The 18919-nt window shown below is 53.4% G+C and overlaps 1 protein-coding gene across 4 annotated transcripts in view; it reads right to left on the bottom strand.

Annotated features, from left to right (window-relative positions):
* PEX6 (peroxisomal biogenesis factor 6) overlaps positions 1-18919 on the bottom strand; it is a 96792-nt gene that overhangs the window by 47305 nt on the left and 30568 nt on the right. For 3 of the 4 annotated variants that reach the window (XM_073671653.1, XM_073671657.1, XM_073671656.1), the window contains 7 exons: positions 5496-5592; positions 3781-3917; positions 3599-3710; positions 3319-3527; positions 3037-3232; positions 2751-2827; positions 337-460 (listed from right to left, as the gene is read on the bottom strand). In XM_073671653.1, coding sequence (XP_073527754.1) covers positions 337-460; positions 2751-2827; positions 3037-3232; positions 3319-3527; positions 3599-3710; positions 3781-3917; positions 5496-5592 — 952 coding nt within the window. The remainder of the gene's footprint in view (positions 1-336; positions 461-2750; positions 2828-3036; positions 3233-3318; positions 3528-3598; positions 3711-3780; positions 3918-5495; positions 5593-18919) is intronic. The other variant, XM_073671655.1, reaches the window with a different exon arrangement.

The raw sequence follows: 18919 nt of genomic DNA, 5'->3' as shown, positions 1-18919 counted from the left end.
GTAAGAAAGGGCCGGCCGGGCGGACCGAACAGGGCCGGCCGGGCGGACCGAACAGGGCCGGGCACTCGGCGGCAGCATTTAGACAGTGCACGCTCTGGGAAGCGAGCATTGGTCAACCCACAGTAAGGGAAAAGCCCCAATACGCAAGTGAGGGGGCCTTAAGGGTGCACCAAGAACTTGGCCACGCCCAGGCTGCACAGAAGCCTCATCATTTGCATATGAATTAGGGTTAGTGTACTAAATCTTTACACTCTCCAGATTCAGGAAAACTTTCCTGTCAACACCCTGCAGATCATCCCCAGACACCAGGGGCAGGACCTGCAGGGCGGGACTCACCTTAGGCGCCCCAATGGCTTTAGAATGAGCCTCCTGCAACTCAGCCAGAGCACAATCCAAATCCTGAGAGTTAACAGGGAAACCAGCAGCCAATAGGCCGTCCTCATCCTCCTCCGACAGAACACTGCAGAGAGAAACACAGTGAGGACAGAGAGAAGAAAGAGTAGGGGACAGAAAGGACAGTCAGCAGAGAAGGGGAGGAGCCAGAGAAACGAGCAGCCAATAGGCCGTCCTCATCCTCCTCCGACAGAACACTGCAGAGAGAAACACAGTGAGGACAGAGAGAAGAAAGAGTAGGGGACAGAAAGGACAGAGTCAGCAGAGAAGGGGAGGAGCCAGAGAAACCAGCAGCCAATAGGCCGTCCTCATCCTCCTCCGACAGAACACTGCAGAGAGAAACACAGTGAGGGCAAAGATAAGAGAGAGTAGGGGACAGAAAGGACGGAATCAGCAGAGAAGGGGAGGAGCCAGAGAAACCAGCAGCCAATAGGCCGTCCTCATCCTCCTCCGACAGAACACTGCAGAGAGAAACACAGTGAGGACAGAGAGAAGAAAGAGTAGGGGACAGAAAGGACAGAGTCAGCAGAGAAGGGGAGGAGCCAGAGAAACCAGCAGCCAATAGGCCGTCCTCATCCTCCTCCGACAGAACACTGCAGAGAGAAACACAGTGAGGATAGAGAGAAGAAAGAGTAGGGGACAGAAAGGACAGAGTCAGCAGAGAAGGGGAGGAGCCAGAGAAACCAGCAGCCAATAGGCCGTCCTCATCCTCCTCCGACAGAACACTGCAGAGAGAAACACAGTGAGGACAGAGAGAAGAAAGAGTAGGGGACAGAAAGGACAGTCAGCAGAGAAGGGGAGGAGCCAGAGAAACCAGCAGCCAATAGGCCGTCCTCCTCCGACAGAACACTGCAGAGAGAAACACAGTGAGGGCAAAGATAAGAGAGAGTAGGGGACAGAAAGGACGGAATCAGCAGAGAAGGGGAGGAGCCAGAGAAACCAGCAGCCAATAGGCCGTCCTCATCCTCCTCCGACAGAACACTGCAGAGAGAAACACAGTGAGGACAGAGAGAAGAAAGAGTAGGGGGCAGAAAGGACGGAATCAGCAGAGAAGGGGAGGAGCCAGAGAAACCAGCAGCCAATAGGCCGTCCTCATCCTCCTCCGACAGAACACTGCAGAGAGAAACACAGTGAGGACAGAGAGAAGAAAGAGTAGGGGACAGAAAGGACAGAGTCAGCAGAGAAACCAGCAGCCAATAGGCCGTCCTCATCCTCCTCCGACAGAACACTGCAGAGAGAAACACAGTGAGGATAGAGAGAAGAAAGAGTAGGGGACAGAAAGGACAGAGTCAGCAGAGAAGGGGAGGAGCCAGAGAAACCAGCAGCCAATAGGCCGTCCTCATCCTCCTCCGACAGAACACTGCAGAGAGAAACACAGTGAGGACAGAGAGAAGAAAGAGTAGGGGCAGAAAGGACGGAATCAGCAGAGAAGGGGAGGAGCCAGAGAAACCAGCAGCCAATAGGCCGTCCTCATCCTCCTCCGACAGAACACTGCAGAGAGAAACACAGTGAGGACAGAGAGAAGAAAGAGTAGGGGACAGAAAGGACAGTCAGCAGAGAAGGGGAGGAGCCAGAGAAACCAGCAGCCAATAGGCCGTCCTCCTCCGACAGAACACTGCAGAGAGAAACACAGTGAGGGCAAAGATAAGAGAGAGTAGGGGACAGAAAGGACGGAATCAGCAGAGAAGGGGAGGAGCCAGAGAAACCAGCAGCCAATAGGCCGTCCTCATCCTCCTCCGACAGAACACTGCAGAGAGAAACACAGTGAGGACAAAGAGAAGAAAGAGTAGGGGACAGAAAGGATGGAATCAGCAGAGAAGGGGAGGAGCCAGAGAAACCAGCAGCCAATAGGCCGTCCTCATCCTCCTCCGACAGAACACTGCAGAGAGAAACACAGTGAGGACAAAGAGAAGAAAGAGTAGGGGACAGAAAGGATGGAATCAGCAGAGAAGGGGAGGAGCCAGAGAAACCAGCAGCCAATAGGCCGTCCTCATCCTCCTCCGACAGAACACTGCAGAGAGAAACACAGTGAGGACAGAGAGAAGAAAGAGTAGGGGCAGAAAGGATGGAATCAGCAGAGAAGGGGAGGAGCCAGAGAAACCAGCAGCCAATAGGCCGTCCTCATCCGACAGAACACTGCAGAGATGAATAGAGCGAGGGCACAGAGCAGAGAGGGGAGGGGGCTAAGATGGGAGTGGTCAGAGCCATGGGGGGGGAGCCAAAGAAAACATTATGTAGTGTGGATGGGAAGGAGGAACCAGAAGAGGTTGTGTAGGAGAAGGTGCCTGATGGGACAAGAACAGCAGGAAAAACAAGAGATGATGAAATCCAGAACTAGGAATAGAAGGGGGACTAACCAGGAACTGCGGATTCTGGTGCAGGAGATGCGTCCAGCTCTTGACAGCAAAGCACAGAGATCCCCAACCACAAAGCCCTGCGGAGGACAAAAAGAACGGTCACAGTCACCGCTGTCCCCGAGGTCACAGCAGATGAAACAGAGCTGACAACTAGCAGAATGTGATGGCAGCTGGGATTCCCGTGTGGTCACACTACAGCATCAGCTTATCGGTGCATGTCTCCACCAGTCCAGGCTTCTGTTGGGGGGCACCACCTTCTCATCTGCACAACCACCACAAAACTCACCGCAGTGCTTCTCGCCAGGTGAGCGAGGTCCACCTCTCTGCTAAGAGGGAGCGGAGCAGTCAGAACAGTGAGGAGGGACAGGCGCTGCTCTTCTGTGGGGGCATTCAGGCAAACCTCATGAAGAAAGCAAGACTGAAGATCCAGAGGGACCTCTTGTGCCCGAGAGGTAGTGGCGACCACCAGGAAAGGCAGCTCCCTGTAAAGACAGAGCCGGCATGAGGGGGCACTTGATATATGAGGGGTACTATAAATATCCAACTCATAATCCGGCATTAGACATACAGCTTTGAGTGACTTGTCCCAAGAAGAAGACTGCAGAGAGCAGAGATGACTCTTGCGTCTTCTCCAGATCCATCTCTGTCCTTCCCCAGCAGATCCAGGTGACAGAGTAGGAGCAGACAGGCTCCACAATCTCGGGCGTGAGAGAAGACGGAGCGCAGGCGTGCGATGCTGCTGGCGCTGCTGTCCCGGCATAGTCTTGCACACTCAACCTAAAAAACACATTGAGTCTCACCGAAAGGATCTGAGGAGGTTTTGGAGAACCCCAGACACAGACACCAACCTGGTACAGGTGTAAATTCAGGCGACTACAGGTGGCTCGCACCACCGTCGTCTTACCACTGCCTTTAGGACCAGTGAGTAGAACACGACCTCCTTCTCCCAGAACATCACTTCTGTGAGGGGAGGATAAAGGGTTAACAGGTTCTAGGGCGGAGTACAGCGTTACAGGGTCCGAGAACTTACGTATTCTGCAGATGAGGCAGGAGAATCCGACATACGTCATCCACCGAATGCGAGAGGCCTGCCGGGAACATACTGCTCCAGAATACATGACCATCACGGGATGGAAAGGAGGGGACAAAGCTACATACACTGCCCACCTGTCATATGACACAAAGGTTAGTGTGAGGAGACACCCCATCATCGGACAGTGGACATATAAGCCAGCCCGACCGACCCACCCACTGTCCGTCGCCAGCCCGGCCCACCCACCGACCCACCGTCCTCCGTCGCCAAACCAATTTGGTGGAGTTGGAGTCGGTATAAAATGGACCGACTCCGAAAATATATAATAAAATGGGGACAGTAGTTCAATGCAGTTTGTGGGTGTCAAGACCCGGGGTCTTCCGTGGGTGTAACGCTACTCATAACGCTACTCAGACAACACAGGGTGCGGGTAAAACATTGTGGCAATACTTTATTGAACCACAAAGCGGACAATAATCACACAGAACAGTCCTAGCTAATACTCAAGATAGTACACCATTACACAGTCTCACCCTTCCGCTGGCCCGCCTGGGATAGAACAGCTGTGACTATGGAGACTTCAAGGGCCAACTACTTCAACCAGGGGCCCCCAGCTTCTGGCGGGCCCCCATAGAGAGGAGGTAGCGGCAAACTTAGGAAGCTAGCAGTCCATCAAGGTACAAGACCAGGAAACCTAAGGGTCCAAATCAGGCCTCTCCGAGAGTTTCCATGGGGCCAAGCGACCGTTGGGATGTCTCCATGGGTTCTAGGTGACCGGTGGGTCCCTCCTAGCAACCCCAAAACATATCCATGGGACCAGGTGACTTCTTGGTCCTCTCCTGGACTCGACAAAATGTACCCATGTCTCTCTGATGGTTAATGGAGCAGATCTGTATCTTTCCAGTCAGGGCCAGTACCCTTAGGCTATAATACTATAGAATTCAGCATCTGTGTCTCTTTGGTTAATGCCATGCAATCCATCTGTGGTCCTGAAGGATGTCTCTTATTCTCCTTCTAAAGTCTGTCTGACTCTGTCCCAAGACTCCCTCTGTCTCAGAAGCACGTCTCCTTTCTGCTTCTCTGGGCTCAAGCCTGACTCTTACAAAAAACTCATGTTCCTTCTGCTTCTCTGGGCTCAGCCCCCTGAACGGCAGAACTGCTCTCACCCACCTCCCCCAAAGCTAAGTGTGCATATCACATGTCAGAGGTAAAGGTGCAGGGCTCACCTATCATTGTTTGAGGCAATCTATTTACATAGTTGGTACCACAGGGGCTCTTGTAAATACACATCATCGTTTCAGAATCAAAGAGCAGATAACATTCAGGGTTATACAAATAATATTCTGTGTTAATCAACTAAAGAAGAACAGATTAAAAAGTCAACATAAAAATAAAGGAATGCTGCTCTTGCCATCAGAATGTATGTCTGGCATAATTAAGATTTTACTCTGTATCGTCACAGTGGGGAATATTTTTTTCATAAGAATTTGGGAAAGTTATGAAATGTCCTATAAATGTCTGTCCTAGTCCTGATCTCAGGGTCTGGACTTTTAGCTGAGATGAATCTGTGCTACAGTAAATTTATCACTTAAACATGAGCCGTGTATGAGGGAGTTAGAGTTGGAGTCATGGAAATTGAGGAGTCGTAGGTTTGGCTTGCCGACTCCACAGGCCTGATACATGCCACATGTACATTCTCTGTTTATTTGTACCTGATAGAGTGTGGTGTGAATGCTGTCCGCTACGTAGCCACCATCACTTCCGTGCTCTCCATCAGTTTTCTGTACCTTAAAGTAGAGATCAGGAAACCTGGAGGATGAAAACGAAAATCCGTGATGTGAGGAGGACAAGAAAATATAAAAAAAACCTGAAGCTTCCATAGACCTGACAGACGAGCTGTGAAGACCCGGGTCTTCTGTGGGCGTAACGCTACTCAGACAACACAGGGTGCGGGTAAAACAGCGTGGCAATACTTTATAGCGGACAATAAACACACAGAACAGTCCCAGCAAATACCCAAGATGATACAACATTACAGTGTCTCACCCTTCCGCTGGCCCGCCTGGGATAGAACAGCTGTGACTTTGGAGACTTCCAGGGCCGACTACCTCAACCAGTGGCCCCCCCGCTTCTGGCAGGCCCCCACAGAGAGAAGGTAGCGGCAAGCTTAGGAAGCTAGCAGTCCAGTGAGGTACAAGGCCAGGAGACCTGAGAGTCCTAACTTGGCCTCTCTGAGAGTTTCCATGGGACCAGGCGACTGATGGGTACCTCCTAGCAACCCCAAAACAACATATCCATGGGACCAGGTGACTTAGTCCTCTCCTGGACTCCCCAAAATGTATCCATGTCTCTCTGATGGTTAATGGAGCAGACCAGTATATTTCCTTCCAGTCAGGGCCGATATCCTTAGACTAGAATCATGTAGAATACAAATCTGTGTCTCTTTAGATGCCATGCAATCCATCTACTTTCCTGAAGGATGTCTCCCATTCTCCTTCCAAAGTCCTTCTGAATCTCTGTCCCAAGATTCTCTCTGTTTCTCTGGGCTCAAGTCTGACTCTTACAAAAACACATGTACCTTCTTAAATACACATCCACAGGTAAGAAGTAGGGATGATATTATTCCACAGGGCTTGAGTATCCACAGCTCATTCCCTAAGATTGACTGGCAAACACCCTACAATGGTATTTAACATATCTAGCAAACATTTACTGTTCTAGCTAATCTATTTACATAGTTGGTATCACAGAGCCTCTTGTAAATACACATCATTTCAGAATCAGAGAGGAGATAACATTCAGGGTTATACAAATAATAGTCCGTGTTAATCAACTAAAGAAGAACACAGATTAAAGAGTCAACATCAAAATAAAGGTATGCTGCTCTTGTCATCAGAAAGAACGTCTGGCATAATTAAGATTTTAAGCTGTGGGGTGTGGCCTAGCACGGCATGAAGTAGGAAGCAGCAGAGAACTCCTGCTGAGATTTATTGCTTTTATCCTGACCTTTGCTCTGAAACACTTATCTAACACACCCAGACGAAGGGGGAGAGTTCCTGGAGGCTAAGGATCAACCATCTGAGTGTACCTGGTGTTAAATATTAATTATGGATATTAATTTTTATTCTTAATTTTGAATTCTGTACATTGCATAAGATTGTATCAGCCTCGTGCTAGACATTCAGGCTATTCTTAGCTCAGTGTGAGTGCCATATATGATGAACAGATGCTATGAGAGGGCTATATAATCCCTGTAAGAAGGAGGGGTTTGCTGGCGATTTCACAGGACACTGGACGAGGATCTACACTGGCTGAGGAAACAGCTGCTGATGTAGGCCCAAAGAGACACGCGCTTTACCCGGACGTGTGCTTGACACAGATGGACGGGAGATATCCTTCAGGATCCAAGGAAAGATGGACACTCATGAATCAATCACTTTGTAACTATTTCACCTATTTTATGTAACTACTGCATTTGTTCTTTTTAACGGACAATCCAAGAATAAACTGCTACATTTTTTTATAAGAATATTGTGATATATATTCTTTAATCAATCACATCTGATAAGAAGTCCTCTATAAAAATATACGCAAATAAGTATTTTTTTTAACAGCTGGCATGCAGAATGACCCGAAAAAGGCAGAAAGATCCTGGGGCCACGGTAAGCACTCAGAATCAGTGCTGCCTGCACAAGCTAATGCAGCCCTCGCAAAAAGGCTTGAAGTAGCTGCTAAATTGGAGCGGTTTGCTCGCTTGGAAAGTGAGGCCGCTAATATGCTGCAACTTTCAGACAAGGAGGGGGAGGAACAACTACCCCCAGCAGAGCCTGCAGCAAGCTGAGGGGAATGGAGAATCACCAGAACCCACTATTAAAGATGTATTTGCGGTGGTATCCTTTTGCAAAGCCGTATTAAGTACCCTGACTCAGCAAATGGGCGGCATTAAAGAGGACAATTCTAATATCAAAGCAGATCTTAAAACAGTAACAGGAAAGACAAGTGCAGTGGAAGAGAGAGTGGGCACAAATGAGGATGACATTACCAACGTTAAGAGGGTCCAGGAGAGGTCAGGCCAGCGTATTTCTCAACTGATTGTTAAAACAGACGACCTTGAAAATCGCCTGAGAAGGAATAATTTGAGAATAAAAGAGATTCCTGAAAAAACAGAAGGGAACGCCTCCACTGAATTCACAGAAAACTGGCTTAAAAACAAGGGGCAGAAGTCCTGTCTGCACGGTTTGCTGTGGAGAGAGCCCACCGGATCCCTTCCAGACCCCTGCCACCGGGTCATCCTCCTAGACCAATGCTGGCAAAAATTCTCCACTATAGGGATCGAGACACTATCCTGAGGAAGGACAGGGGATATGACTGATCTGTCAATTAATGGACATAAGATCTCCATCTTTCCAGATTATTTCACCAAGGTGCAAACCTGGGACTGTCATACTCCATGATGGCTCCGGCTCCTCTGCGAATGGTTGCTCTCAAAGAAACCCAGTTTTTCCAGGTCCAGAAGAGATCATGAAGTGGCTAGATCAGCATGAAAGAAATACGTCATAACGCCACCTGAAGCCGCTGAGTGCTGAAGAGAGAGGTGGAAGAAGATGGAGCAGAGCTGCGGGTCCAGGCTTATCAGTTTATATACACTGCTCAAAAAAATACAGGGACCCCTGAAATCCCTCCTCCTAGATCTGAATGGATGAAATCTTCTCATTGAAGACTTTATTCTGTAGAAAGCTGAATGTGCTGAGAACAAAATCACACAAAAATCATCAATGGAAATCACATTTATTAACCAACGGAGGCCTGGATGTGGAGTCACCCCCAAAACTAAAGTGGAAAAACCCACTACAGGCTGATCCCACTGTGATGTAATGTCCATAAAACAAGTCACAATGAGGCTGAGTATTGTGTGTGGCCTCCACGTGCCTGTATGACCTCCCTACAACGCCTGGGCATGCTCCTGATGAGGCTGAGTACTGTGTGTGGCCTCCACGTGCCTGTATGACCTCCCTACAACGCCTGGGCATGCTCCTGATGAGGCTAAGTATTGTGTGTGGCCTCCACGTGCCTGTATGACCTCCCTACAACGCCTGGGCATGCTCCTGATGAGTCTGAGTATTGTGTGTGGCCTCCACGTGCCTGTATGACCTCCCTACAACGCCTGGGCATGCTCCTGATGAGGCTGAGTATTGTGTGTGGCCTCCACGTGCCTGTATGACCTCCCTACAACGCCTGGGCATGCTCCTGATGAGGCTGAGTATTGTGTGTGGCCTCCACGTGCCTGTATGACCTCCCTACAACGCCTGGGCATGCTCCTGATGAGGCTGAGTATTGTGTGTGGCCTCCACGTGCCTGTATGACCTTCCTACAACGCCTGGGCATGCTCCTGATGAGTCTGAGTATTGTGTGTGGCCTCCACGTGCCTGTATGACCTCCCTACAACGCCTGGGCATGCTCCTGATGAGGCTGAGTATTGTGTGTGGTCTCCATGTGCCTGTATGACCTCCCTACAACGCCTGGGCATGCTACTGATGAGGCTGAGTATTGTGTGTGGCCTCCACGTGCCTGTATGACCTCCCTACAATGCATGGGCCTGCTCCTGATGAGGCTGAGTATTGTGTGTGGCCTCCACGTGCCTGTATGACCTCCCTACAACGCCTGGGCATGCTCCTGATGAGGCTGAGTATTGTGTGTGGCCTCCACGAGCCTGTATGACCTCCCTACAACGCCTGGGCATGCTCCTGATGAGGCTGAGTATTGTGTGTGGCCTACACGTGCCTGTATGACCTCCCTACAATGCCTGGGCATGCTCCTGATGAGGCTGAGTATTGTGTGTGGCCTCCACGAGCCTGTATGACCTCCCTACAACGCCTGGGCATGCTCCTGATGAGGCTGAGTATTGTGTGTGGCCTCCACGTGCCTGTATGACCTCCCTACAATGCCTGGGCATGCTCCTGATGAGGCTGAGTATTGTGTGTGGCCTCCACGTGCCTGTATGACCTCCCTACAATGCCTGGGCATGCTCCTGATGAGGCTGAGTATTGTGTGTGGCCTCCACGTGACTGTATGACCTCCCTACAACGCCTGGGCATGCTCCTGATGAGACTGAGTATTGTGTGTGGCCTCCACGTGCCTGTATGACCTCCCTACAAAGCCTGGGCATGCTCCTGATGAGGCTGAGTATTGTGTGTGGCCTCCACGTGCCTGTATGACCTCCCTACAACGCCTGGGCATGCTCCTGATGAGACTGAGTATTGTGTGTGGCCTCCACGTGCCTGTATGACCTCCCTACAACGCCTGGGCATGCTCCTGATGAGGCTGAGTATTGTGTGTGGCCTCCACGTGCCTGTATGACCTCCCTACAACGCCTGGGCATGCTCCTGATGAGGCTGAGTATTGTGTGTGGCCTCCACGTGCCTGTATGACCTCCCTACAACGCCTGGGCATGCTCCTGATGAGGCTGAGTATTGTGTGTGGTCTCCATGTGCCTGTATGACCTCCCTACAACGCCTGGGCATGCTACTGATGAGGCTGAGTATTGTGTGTGGCCTCCACGTGCCTGTATGACCTCCCTACAACGCATGGGCCTGCTCCTGATGAGGCTGAGTATTGTGTGTGGCCTCCACGTGCCTGTATGACCTCCCTACAACGCCTGGGCATGCTCCTGATGAGGCTGAGTATTGTGTGTGGCCTCCACGAGCCTGTATGACCTCCCTACAACGCCTGGGCATGCTCCTGATGAGGCTGAGTATTGTGTGTGGCCTCCACGTGCCTGTATGACCTCCCTACAATGCCTGGGCATGCTCCTGATGAGGCTGAGTATTGTGTGTGGCCTCCACAAGCCTGTATGACCTCCCTACAACGCCTGGGCATGCTCCTGATGAGGCTGAGTATTGTGTGTGGCCTCCACGTGCCTGTATGACCTCCCTACAATGCCTGGGCATGCTCCTGATGAGGCTGAGTATTGTGTGTGGCCTCCACGTGACTGTATGACCTCCCTACAACGCCTGGGCATGCTCCTGATGAGACTGAGTATTGTGTGTGGCCTCCACGTGCCTGTATGACCTCCCTACAAAGCCTGGGCATGCTCCTGATGAGGCTGAGTATTGTGTGTGGCCTCCACGTGCCTGTATGACCTCCCTACAACGCCTGGGCATGCTCCTGATGAGACTGAGTATTGTGTGTGGCCTCCACGTGCCTGTATGACCTCCCTACAACGCCTGGGCATGCTCCTGATGAGGCTGAGTATTGTGTGTGGCCTCCACGTGCCGGTATGACCTCCCTACAACGCCTGGGCATGCTCCTGATGAGACCGAGTATTGTGTGTGGCCTCCACGTGCCGGTATGACCTCCCTACAACGCCTGGGCATGCTCCTGATGAGACCGAGTATTGTGTGTGGACTCCACGTGCCTGTATGACCTCCCTACAACGCCTGGGCATGCTCCTGATGAGGCCGAGTATTGTGTGTGGCCTCCACGTGCCTGTATGACCTCCCTACAACGCCTGGGCATGCTCCTGATGAGGCCGAGTATTGTGTGTGGCCTCCACGTGCCTGTATGACCTCCCTACAACGCCTGGGCATGCTCCTGATGAGGCTGAGTATTGTGTGTGGCCTCCACGTGCCTGTATGACCTCCCTACAACGCCTGGGCATGCTCCTGATGAGGCTGAGTATTGTGTGTGGCCTCCACGTTCCTGTATGACCTCCCTACAACGCCTGGGCATGCTCCTGATGAGGCTGAGTATTGTGTGTGGCCTCCACGTGCCTGTATGACCTCCCTACAACGCCTGGGCATGCTCCTGATGAGGCTGAGTATTGTGTGTGGCCTCCACGTGCCTGTATGACCTACCTACAACGCCTGGGCATGCTCCTGATGAGGCTGAGTATTGTGTGTGGCCTCCACGTGCCTGTATGGCCTCCCTACAACGCCTGGGCATGCTCCTGATGAGGCTGAGTATTGTGTGTGGCCTCCACGTGCCTGTATGACCTCCCTACAACGCCTGGGCATGCTCCTGATGAGGCTGAGTATTGTGTGTGGCCTCCACGTGCCTGTATGACCTCCCTACAACGCCTGGGCATGCTCCTGATGAGGCCGAGTATTGTGTGTGGCCTCCACGTGCCTGTATGACCTTCCTACAACGCCTGGGCATGCTCCTGATGAGGCCGAGTATTGTGTGTGGCCTCCACGTGCCTGTATGACCTCCCTACAACGCCTGGGCATGCTCCTGAGGAGGCTGAGTATTGTGTGTGGCCTCCACGTGCCTGTATGACCTCCCTACAACGCCTGGGCATGCTCCTGATGAGGCTGAGTATTGTGTGTGGCCTCCACGTGCCTGTATGACCTCCCTACAACGCCTGGGCATGCTCCTGATGAGGCTGAGTATTGTGTGTGGCCTCCACGTGCCTGTATGACCTCCCTACAACGCCTGGGCATGCTCCTGATGAGCCTCAGTATTGTGTGTGGCCTCCACGTGCCTGTATGACCTCCCTACAACGCCTGGGCATGCTCCTGATGAGGCTGAGTATTGTGTGTGGCCTCCACGTGCCTGTATGATCTCCCTACAACGCCTGGGCATGCTCCTGATGAGGCTGAGTATTGTGTGTGGCCTCCACGTGCCTGTATGACCTCCCTACAACGCCTGGGCATGCTCCTGATGAGGCTGAGTATTGTGTGTGGCCTCCACGTGCCTGTATGATCTCCCTACAACGCCTGGGCATGCTCCTGATGAGGCTGAGTATTGTGTGTGGCCTCCACGTGCCTGTATGACCTCCCTACAACGCCTGGGCATGCTCCTGATGAGACTGAGTATTGTGTGTGGCCTCCACGTGCCTGTATGACCTCCCTACAACGCCTGGGCATGCTCCTGATGAGGCTGAGTATTGTGTGTGGCCTCCACGTGCCGGTATGACCTCCCTACAACGCCTGGGCATGCTCCTGATGAGACCGAGTATTGTGTGTGGACTCCACGTGCCTGTATGACCTCCCTACAACGCCTGGGCATGCTCCTGATGAGGCCGAGTATTGTGTGTGGCCTCCACGTGCCTGTATGACCTCCCTACAACGCCTGGGCATGCTCCTGATGAGGCTGAGTATTGTGTGTGGCCTCCACGTGCCTGTATGACCTCCCTACAACGCCTGGGCATGCTCCTGATGAGGTTGAGTATTGTGTGTGGCCTCCACGTGCCTGTATGACCTCCCTACAACGCCTGGGCATGCTCCTGATGAGGCTAAGTATTGTGTGTGGCCTCCACGTGCCTGTATGACCTCCCTACAACGCCTGGACATGCTCCTGATGAGGCTCAGTATTGTGTGTGGCCTCCACGTGCCTGTATGACCTCCCTACAACGCCTGGGCATGCTCCTGATGAGGCCGAGTATTGTGTGTGGCCTCCACGTGCCTGTATGACCTCCCTACAACGTCTGGGCATGCTCCTGATGAGGCTGAGTACTGTGTGTGGCCTCCAAGTGCCTGTATGACCTCCCTACAACGCCTGGGCATGCTCCTGATGAGGCTGAGTATTGTGTGTGGCCTCCACGTGCCTGTATGACCTTCCTACAACGCCTGGGCATGCTCCTGATGAGGCTGAGTATTGTGTGTGGCCTCCACGTGCCTGTATGACCTCCCTACAACGCCTGGGCATGCTCCTGATGAGGCTGAGTATTGTGTGTGGCCTCCACGTGCCTGTATGACCTCCCTACAACTCCTGGGCATGCTCCTGATGAGGCAGAGTATTGTGTGTGGCCTCCACGTGCCTGTATGACCTCCCTACAACGCCTGGGCATGCTCCTGATGAGGCCGAGTATTGTGTGTGGCCTCCACGTGCCTGTATGACCTCCCTACAACACCTGGGCATGCTCCTGATGAGGCTGAGTATTGTGTGTGGCCTCCACGTGCCTGTATGACCTCCCTACAACACCTGGGCATGCTCCTGATGAGGCTGAGTATTGTGTGTGGCCTCCACGTGCCTGTATGACCTCCCTACAACGCCTGGGCATGCTCCTGATGAGGCTGAGTATTGTGTGTGGCCTCCACGTGCCTGTATGACCTCCCTACAACTCCTGGGCATGCTCCTGATGAGGCAGAGTATTGTGTGTGGCCTCCACGTGCCTGTATGACCTCCCTACAACGCCTGGGCATGCTCCTGATGAGGCCGAGTATTGTGTGTGGCCTCCACGTGCCTGTATGACCTCCCTACAATGCCTGGGCATGCTCCTGATGAGGCTGAGTATTGTGTGTGGCCTCCACGTGCCTGTATGACCTCCCTACAACACCTGGGCATGCTCCTGATGAGGCTGAGTATTGTGTGTGGCCTCCACGTGCCTGTATGACCTCCCTACAACGCCTGGGCATGCTCCTGATGAGGCTAAGTATTGTGTGTGGCCTCCACGTGCCTGTATGACTTCCCTACAACGCCTGGGCATGCTCCTGATGAGGCGGAGTATTGTGTGTGGCCTCCACGTGCCTGTATGACCTCCCTACAATGCCTGGGCATGCTCCTGATGAGGCTGAGTATTGTGTGTGGCCTCCACGTGCCTGTATGACCTCCCTACAACGCCTGGGCATGCTCCTGATGAGGCTGAGTATTGTGTGTGGCCTCCACGTGCCTGTATGACCTCCCTACAACGCCTGGGCATGCTCCTGATGAGGCTAAGTATTGTGTGTGGCCTCCACGTGCCTGTATGACCTCCCTACAACACCTGGGCATGCTCCTGATGAGGCTGAGTATTGTGTGTGGCCTCCACGTGCCTTTATGACCTCCCTACAACACCTGGGCATGCTCCTGATGAGGCTGAGTATTGTGTGTGGCCTCCACGTGCCTGTATGACCTCCCTACAACGCCTGGGCATGCTCCTGATGAGGCTAAGTATTGTGTGTGGCCTCCACGTGCCTGTATGACCTCCCTACAACGCCTGGGCATGCTCCTGATGAGGCTGAGTATTGTGTGTGGCCTCCACGTGCCTGTATGACCTCCCTACAACGCCTGGGCATGCTCTTGATGAGGTTGAGTATTGTGTGTGGCCTCCACGTGCCTGTTTGACCTCCCTACAACGCCTGGGCATGCTCCTGATGAGACCGAGTATTGTGTGTGGACTCCACGTGCCTGTATGACCTCCCTACAACGCCTGGGCATGCTCCTGATGAGGCCGAGTATTGTGTGTGGCCTCCACGTGCCTGTATGACCTCCCTACAACGCCTGGGCATGCTCCTGATGAGGCTGAGTATTGTGTGTGGCCTCCACGTGCCTGTATGACCTCCCTACAACGCCTGGGCATGCTCCTGATGAGGTTGAGTATTGTGTGTGGCCTCCACGTGCCTGTATGACCTCCCTACAACGCCTGGGCATGCTCCTGATGAGGCTGAGTATTGTGTGTGGCCTCCACGTGCCTGTATGACCTCCCTACAACGCCTGGACATGCTCCTGATGAGGCTCAGTATTGTGTGTGGCCTCCACGTGCCTGTATGACCTCCCTACAACGCCTGGGCATGCTCCTGATGAGGCCGAGTATTGTGTGTGGCCTCCACGTGCCTGTATGACCTCCCTACAACGTCTGGGCATGCTCCTGATGAGGCTGAGTACTGTGTGTGGCCTCCAAGTGCCTGTATGACCTCCCTACAACGCCTGGGCATGCTCCTGATGAGGCTGAGTATTGTGTGTGGCCTCCACGTGCCTGTATGACCTTCCTACAACGCCTGGGCATGCTCCTGATGAGGCTGAGTATTGTGTGTGGCCTCCACGTGCCTGTATGACCTCCCTACAACGCCTGGGCATGCTCCTGATGAGGCTGAGTATTGTGTGTGGCCTCCACGTGCCTGTATGACCTCCCTACAACTCCTGGGCATGCTCCTGATGAGGCAGAGTATTGTGTGTGGCCTCCACGTGCCTGTATGACCTCCCTACAACGCCTGGGCATGCTCCTGATGAGGCCGAGTATTGTGTGTGGCCTCCACGTGCCTGTATGACCTCCCTACAACGCCTGGGCATGCTCCTGATGAGGCTGAGTATTGTGTGTGGCCTCCACGTGCCTGTATGACCTCCCTACAACACCTGGGCATGCTCCTGATGAGGCTGAGTATTGTGTGTGGCCTCCACGTGCCTGTATGACCTCCCTACAACGCCTGGGCATGCTCCTGATGAGGCTGAGTATTGTGTGTGGCCTCCACGTGCCTGTATGACCTCCCTACAACTCCTGGGCATGCTCCTGATGAGGCAGAGTATTGTGTGTGGCCTCCACGTGCCTGTATGACCTCCCTACAACGCCTGGGCATGCTCCTGATGAGGCCGAGTATTGTGTGTGGCCTCCACGTGCCTGTATGACCTCCCTACAACGCCTGGGCATGCTCCTGATGAGGCTGAGTATTGTGTGTGGCCTCCACGTGCCTGTATGACCTCCCTACAACGCCTGGGCATGCTCCTGATGAGGCTGAGTATTGTGTGTGGCCTCCACGTGCCTGTATGACCTCCCTACAACGCCTGTGCATGCTCCTGATGAGGCTAAGTATTGTGTGTGGCCTCCACGTGCCTGTATGACTTCCCTACAACGCCTGGGCATGCTCCTGATGAGGCGGAGTATTGTGTGTGGCCTCCACGTACCTGTATGACCTCCCTACAACGCCTGGGCATGCTCCTGATGAGGCTGAGTATTGTGTGTGGCCTCCACGTGCCTGTATGACCTCCGTACAACGCCTGGGCATGCTCCTGATGAGGCTGAGTATTGTGTGTGGCCTCCACGTGCCTGTATGACCTCCCTACAACACCTGGGCATGCTCCTGACGAGGCTGATTATTGTGTGTGGCCTCCACGTGCCTGTATGACCTCCCTACAATGCCTGGGCATGCTCCTGATGAGGCTGAGTATTGTGTGTGGCCTCCACGTGCCTGTATGACCTCCCTACAACGCCTGGGCATGCTCCTGATGAGGCTGAGTATTGTGTGTGGCCTCCACGTGCCTGTATGACCTCCCTACAACGCCTGGGCATGCTCCTGATGAGGCTGAGTATTGTGTGCGGCCTCCACGTGCCTGTATGACCTCCCTACAACGCCTGGGCATGCTCCTGATGAGGCTCAGTATTGTGTGCGGCCTCCACGTGCCTGTATGACCTCCCTACAACGCCTGGGCATGCTCCTGATGAGGCTGAGTATTGTGTGTGGCCTCCACGTGCCTGTATGACCTCCCTACAACGCCTGGGCATGCTCCTGATGAGGCTGAGTATTGTGTGCGGCCTCCACGTGCCTGTATGACCTCCCTACAACGCCTGGGCATGCTCCTGATGAGGCTCAGTATTGTGTGTGGCCTCCACGTGCCTGTATGACCTCCCTACAAAGCCTGGGCATGCTCCTGATGAGGCTGAGTATTGTGTGTGGCCTCCACGTGCCTGTATGACCTCCCTACAATGCCTGGGCATGCTCCTGATGAGGCTGAGTATTGTGTGTGGCCTCCACGTACCTGTATGACCTCCCTACAACGCCTGGGCATGCTCCTGATGAGGCTGAGTATTGTGTGTGGCCTCCACGTGCCTGTATGACCTCCCTACAACGCCTGGGCATGCTCCTGATGAGGCTGAGTATTGTGTGTGGCCTCCACGTGCCTGTATGACCTCTCTACAACGCCTGGACATGCTCCTGATGAGGCTCAGTATTGTGTGTGGCCTCCACGTGCCTGTATGACCTCCCTACAACGCCTGGGCATGCTCCTGATGAGGCTGAGTATTGTGTGTGGCCTCCACGTGCCTGTATGACCTCCCTACAACGCCTGGGCATGCTCCTGATGAGGCTCAGTATTCTGTGTGGCCTCCACGTGCCTGTATGACCTCCCTACAAAGCCTGGGCATGCTCCTGATGAGGCTGAGTATTGTGTGTGGCCTCCACGTGCCTGTATGACCTCCCTACAATGCCTGGGCATGCTCCTGATGAGGCTGAGTATTGTGTGTGGCCTCCACGTACCTGTATGACCTCCCTACAACGCCTGGGCATGCTCCTGATGAGGCTGAGTATTGTGTGTGGCCTCCACGTGCCTGTATGACCTCCCTACAACGCCTGGGCATGCTCCTGATGAGGCTGAGTATTGTGTGTGGCCTCCACGTGCCTGTATGACCTCCCTACAACGCCTGGGCATGCTCCTGATGAGGCTGAGTATTGTGTGTGGCCTCCACGTGCCTGTATGACCTCCCTACAACGCCGGGGTATGCTCCTGATGAGGCTCAGTATTATGTGTGGCCTCCACGTGCCTGTATGACCTCCCTACAATGCCTGGGCATGCTCCTGATGAGGCTGAGTATTGTGTGTGGCCTCCACGTGCCTGTATGACCTCGCTACAACGCCTGGGCATGCTCCTGATGAGGTTGCGAATGGTCTCCTGTGGGATATCCTCCCAGACCTGGACTAAAGCATCCGCCAACTCCTGGACAGTCTGTGGTGCAACGTGACGATGTGCTCAATCGGATTCAGGTCTGGAGAATGGGCGGGCCAGTTCATAGCTTCAATGCCTTCATCATGCAGGAACTGCTGACACACTCCAGCCACATGAGGTCTGGCATTGTCCTGCATTAGGAGGAACCCAGGGCCAACCGCACCAGCATATGGTCTCACAAGGGGTCTGAGGATCTCATCTCGGTACCTAATGGCAGTCAGGCTACCTCTGGCAAGCACATGGAGGGCTGTGCGGCCCTTCAAAGAAATGCCACCCCACACCATTACTGACCCACTGCCAAACCGGTCATGCTGAAGGCTGTTGCAGGCAGCAAATCGCTCTCCACGGCGTCTCCAGACTCTGTCACGTCTGTCACATGTGCTCAGTGTGAACCTGCTTTCATCTGTGAAGAGCACAGGGCACCAGTGGCCACTTTGCTAATGCTGGTGTTCTGTGGCAAATGTCAAGCGTCCTGCACGGTGTTGGGCTGTGAGCACAACCCCCATCTGTGGACGTCGTGCCCTTATACCACCCTCATGGAGTCGGTTTCTAACAGTTTGTGCAGACACATGCACATTTGTGGCCTGCTGGAGGTCATTTTGCAGGGCTCAGGCAGGGCTCCTCCTGTTCTTCCTTGCACAAAGGCCGAGGTTGTGGTCCTGCTGCTGGGTTGCTGCCCTCCTACGGCCCCCTCCACGTCTCCTGGTGCTCTGGCCTGTCTCCT

The sequence above is a fragment of the Phyllobates terribilis genome, unplaced genomic scaffold, assembly GCF_046119375.1.
Source record: "Phyllobates terribilis strain yellow unplaced genomic scaffold, ASM4611937v1 Scaffold_3__8_contigs__length_932513732, whole genome shotgun sequence".
Taxonomy (NCBI): Eukaryota; Metazoa; Chordata; class Amphibia; order Anura; family Dendrobatidae; genus Phyllobates; species Phyllobates terribilis.
The sequence above is the reverse complement of the archived record's forward strand: the minus strand, read 5'-3'. Positions and strand labels throughout refer to the sequence as shown.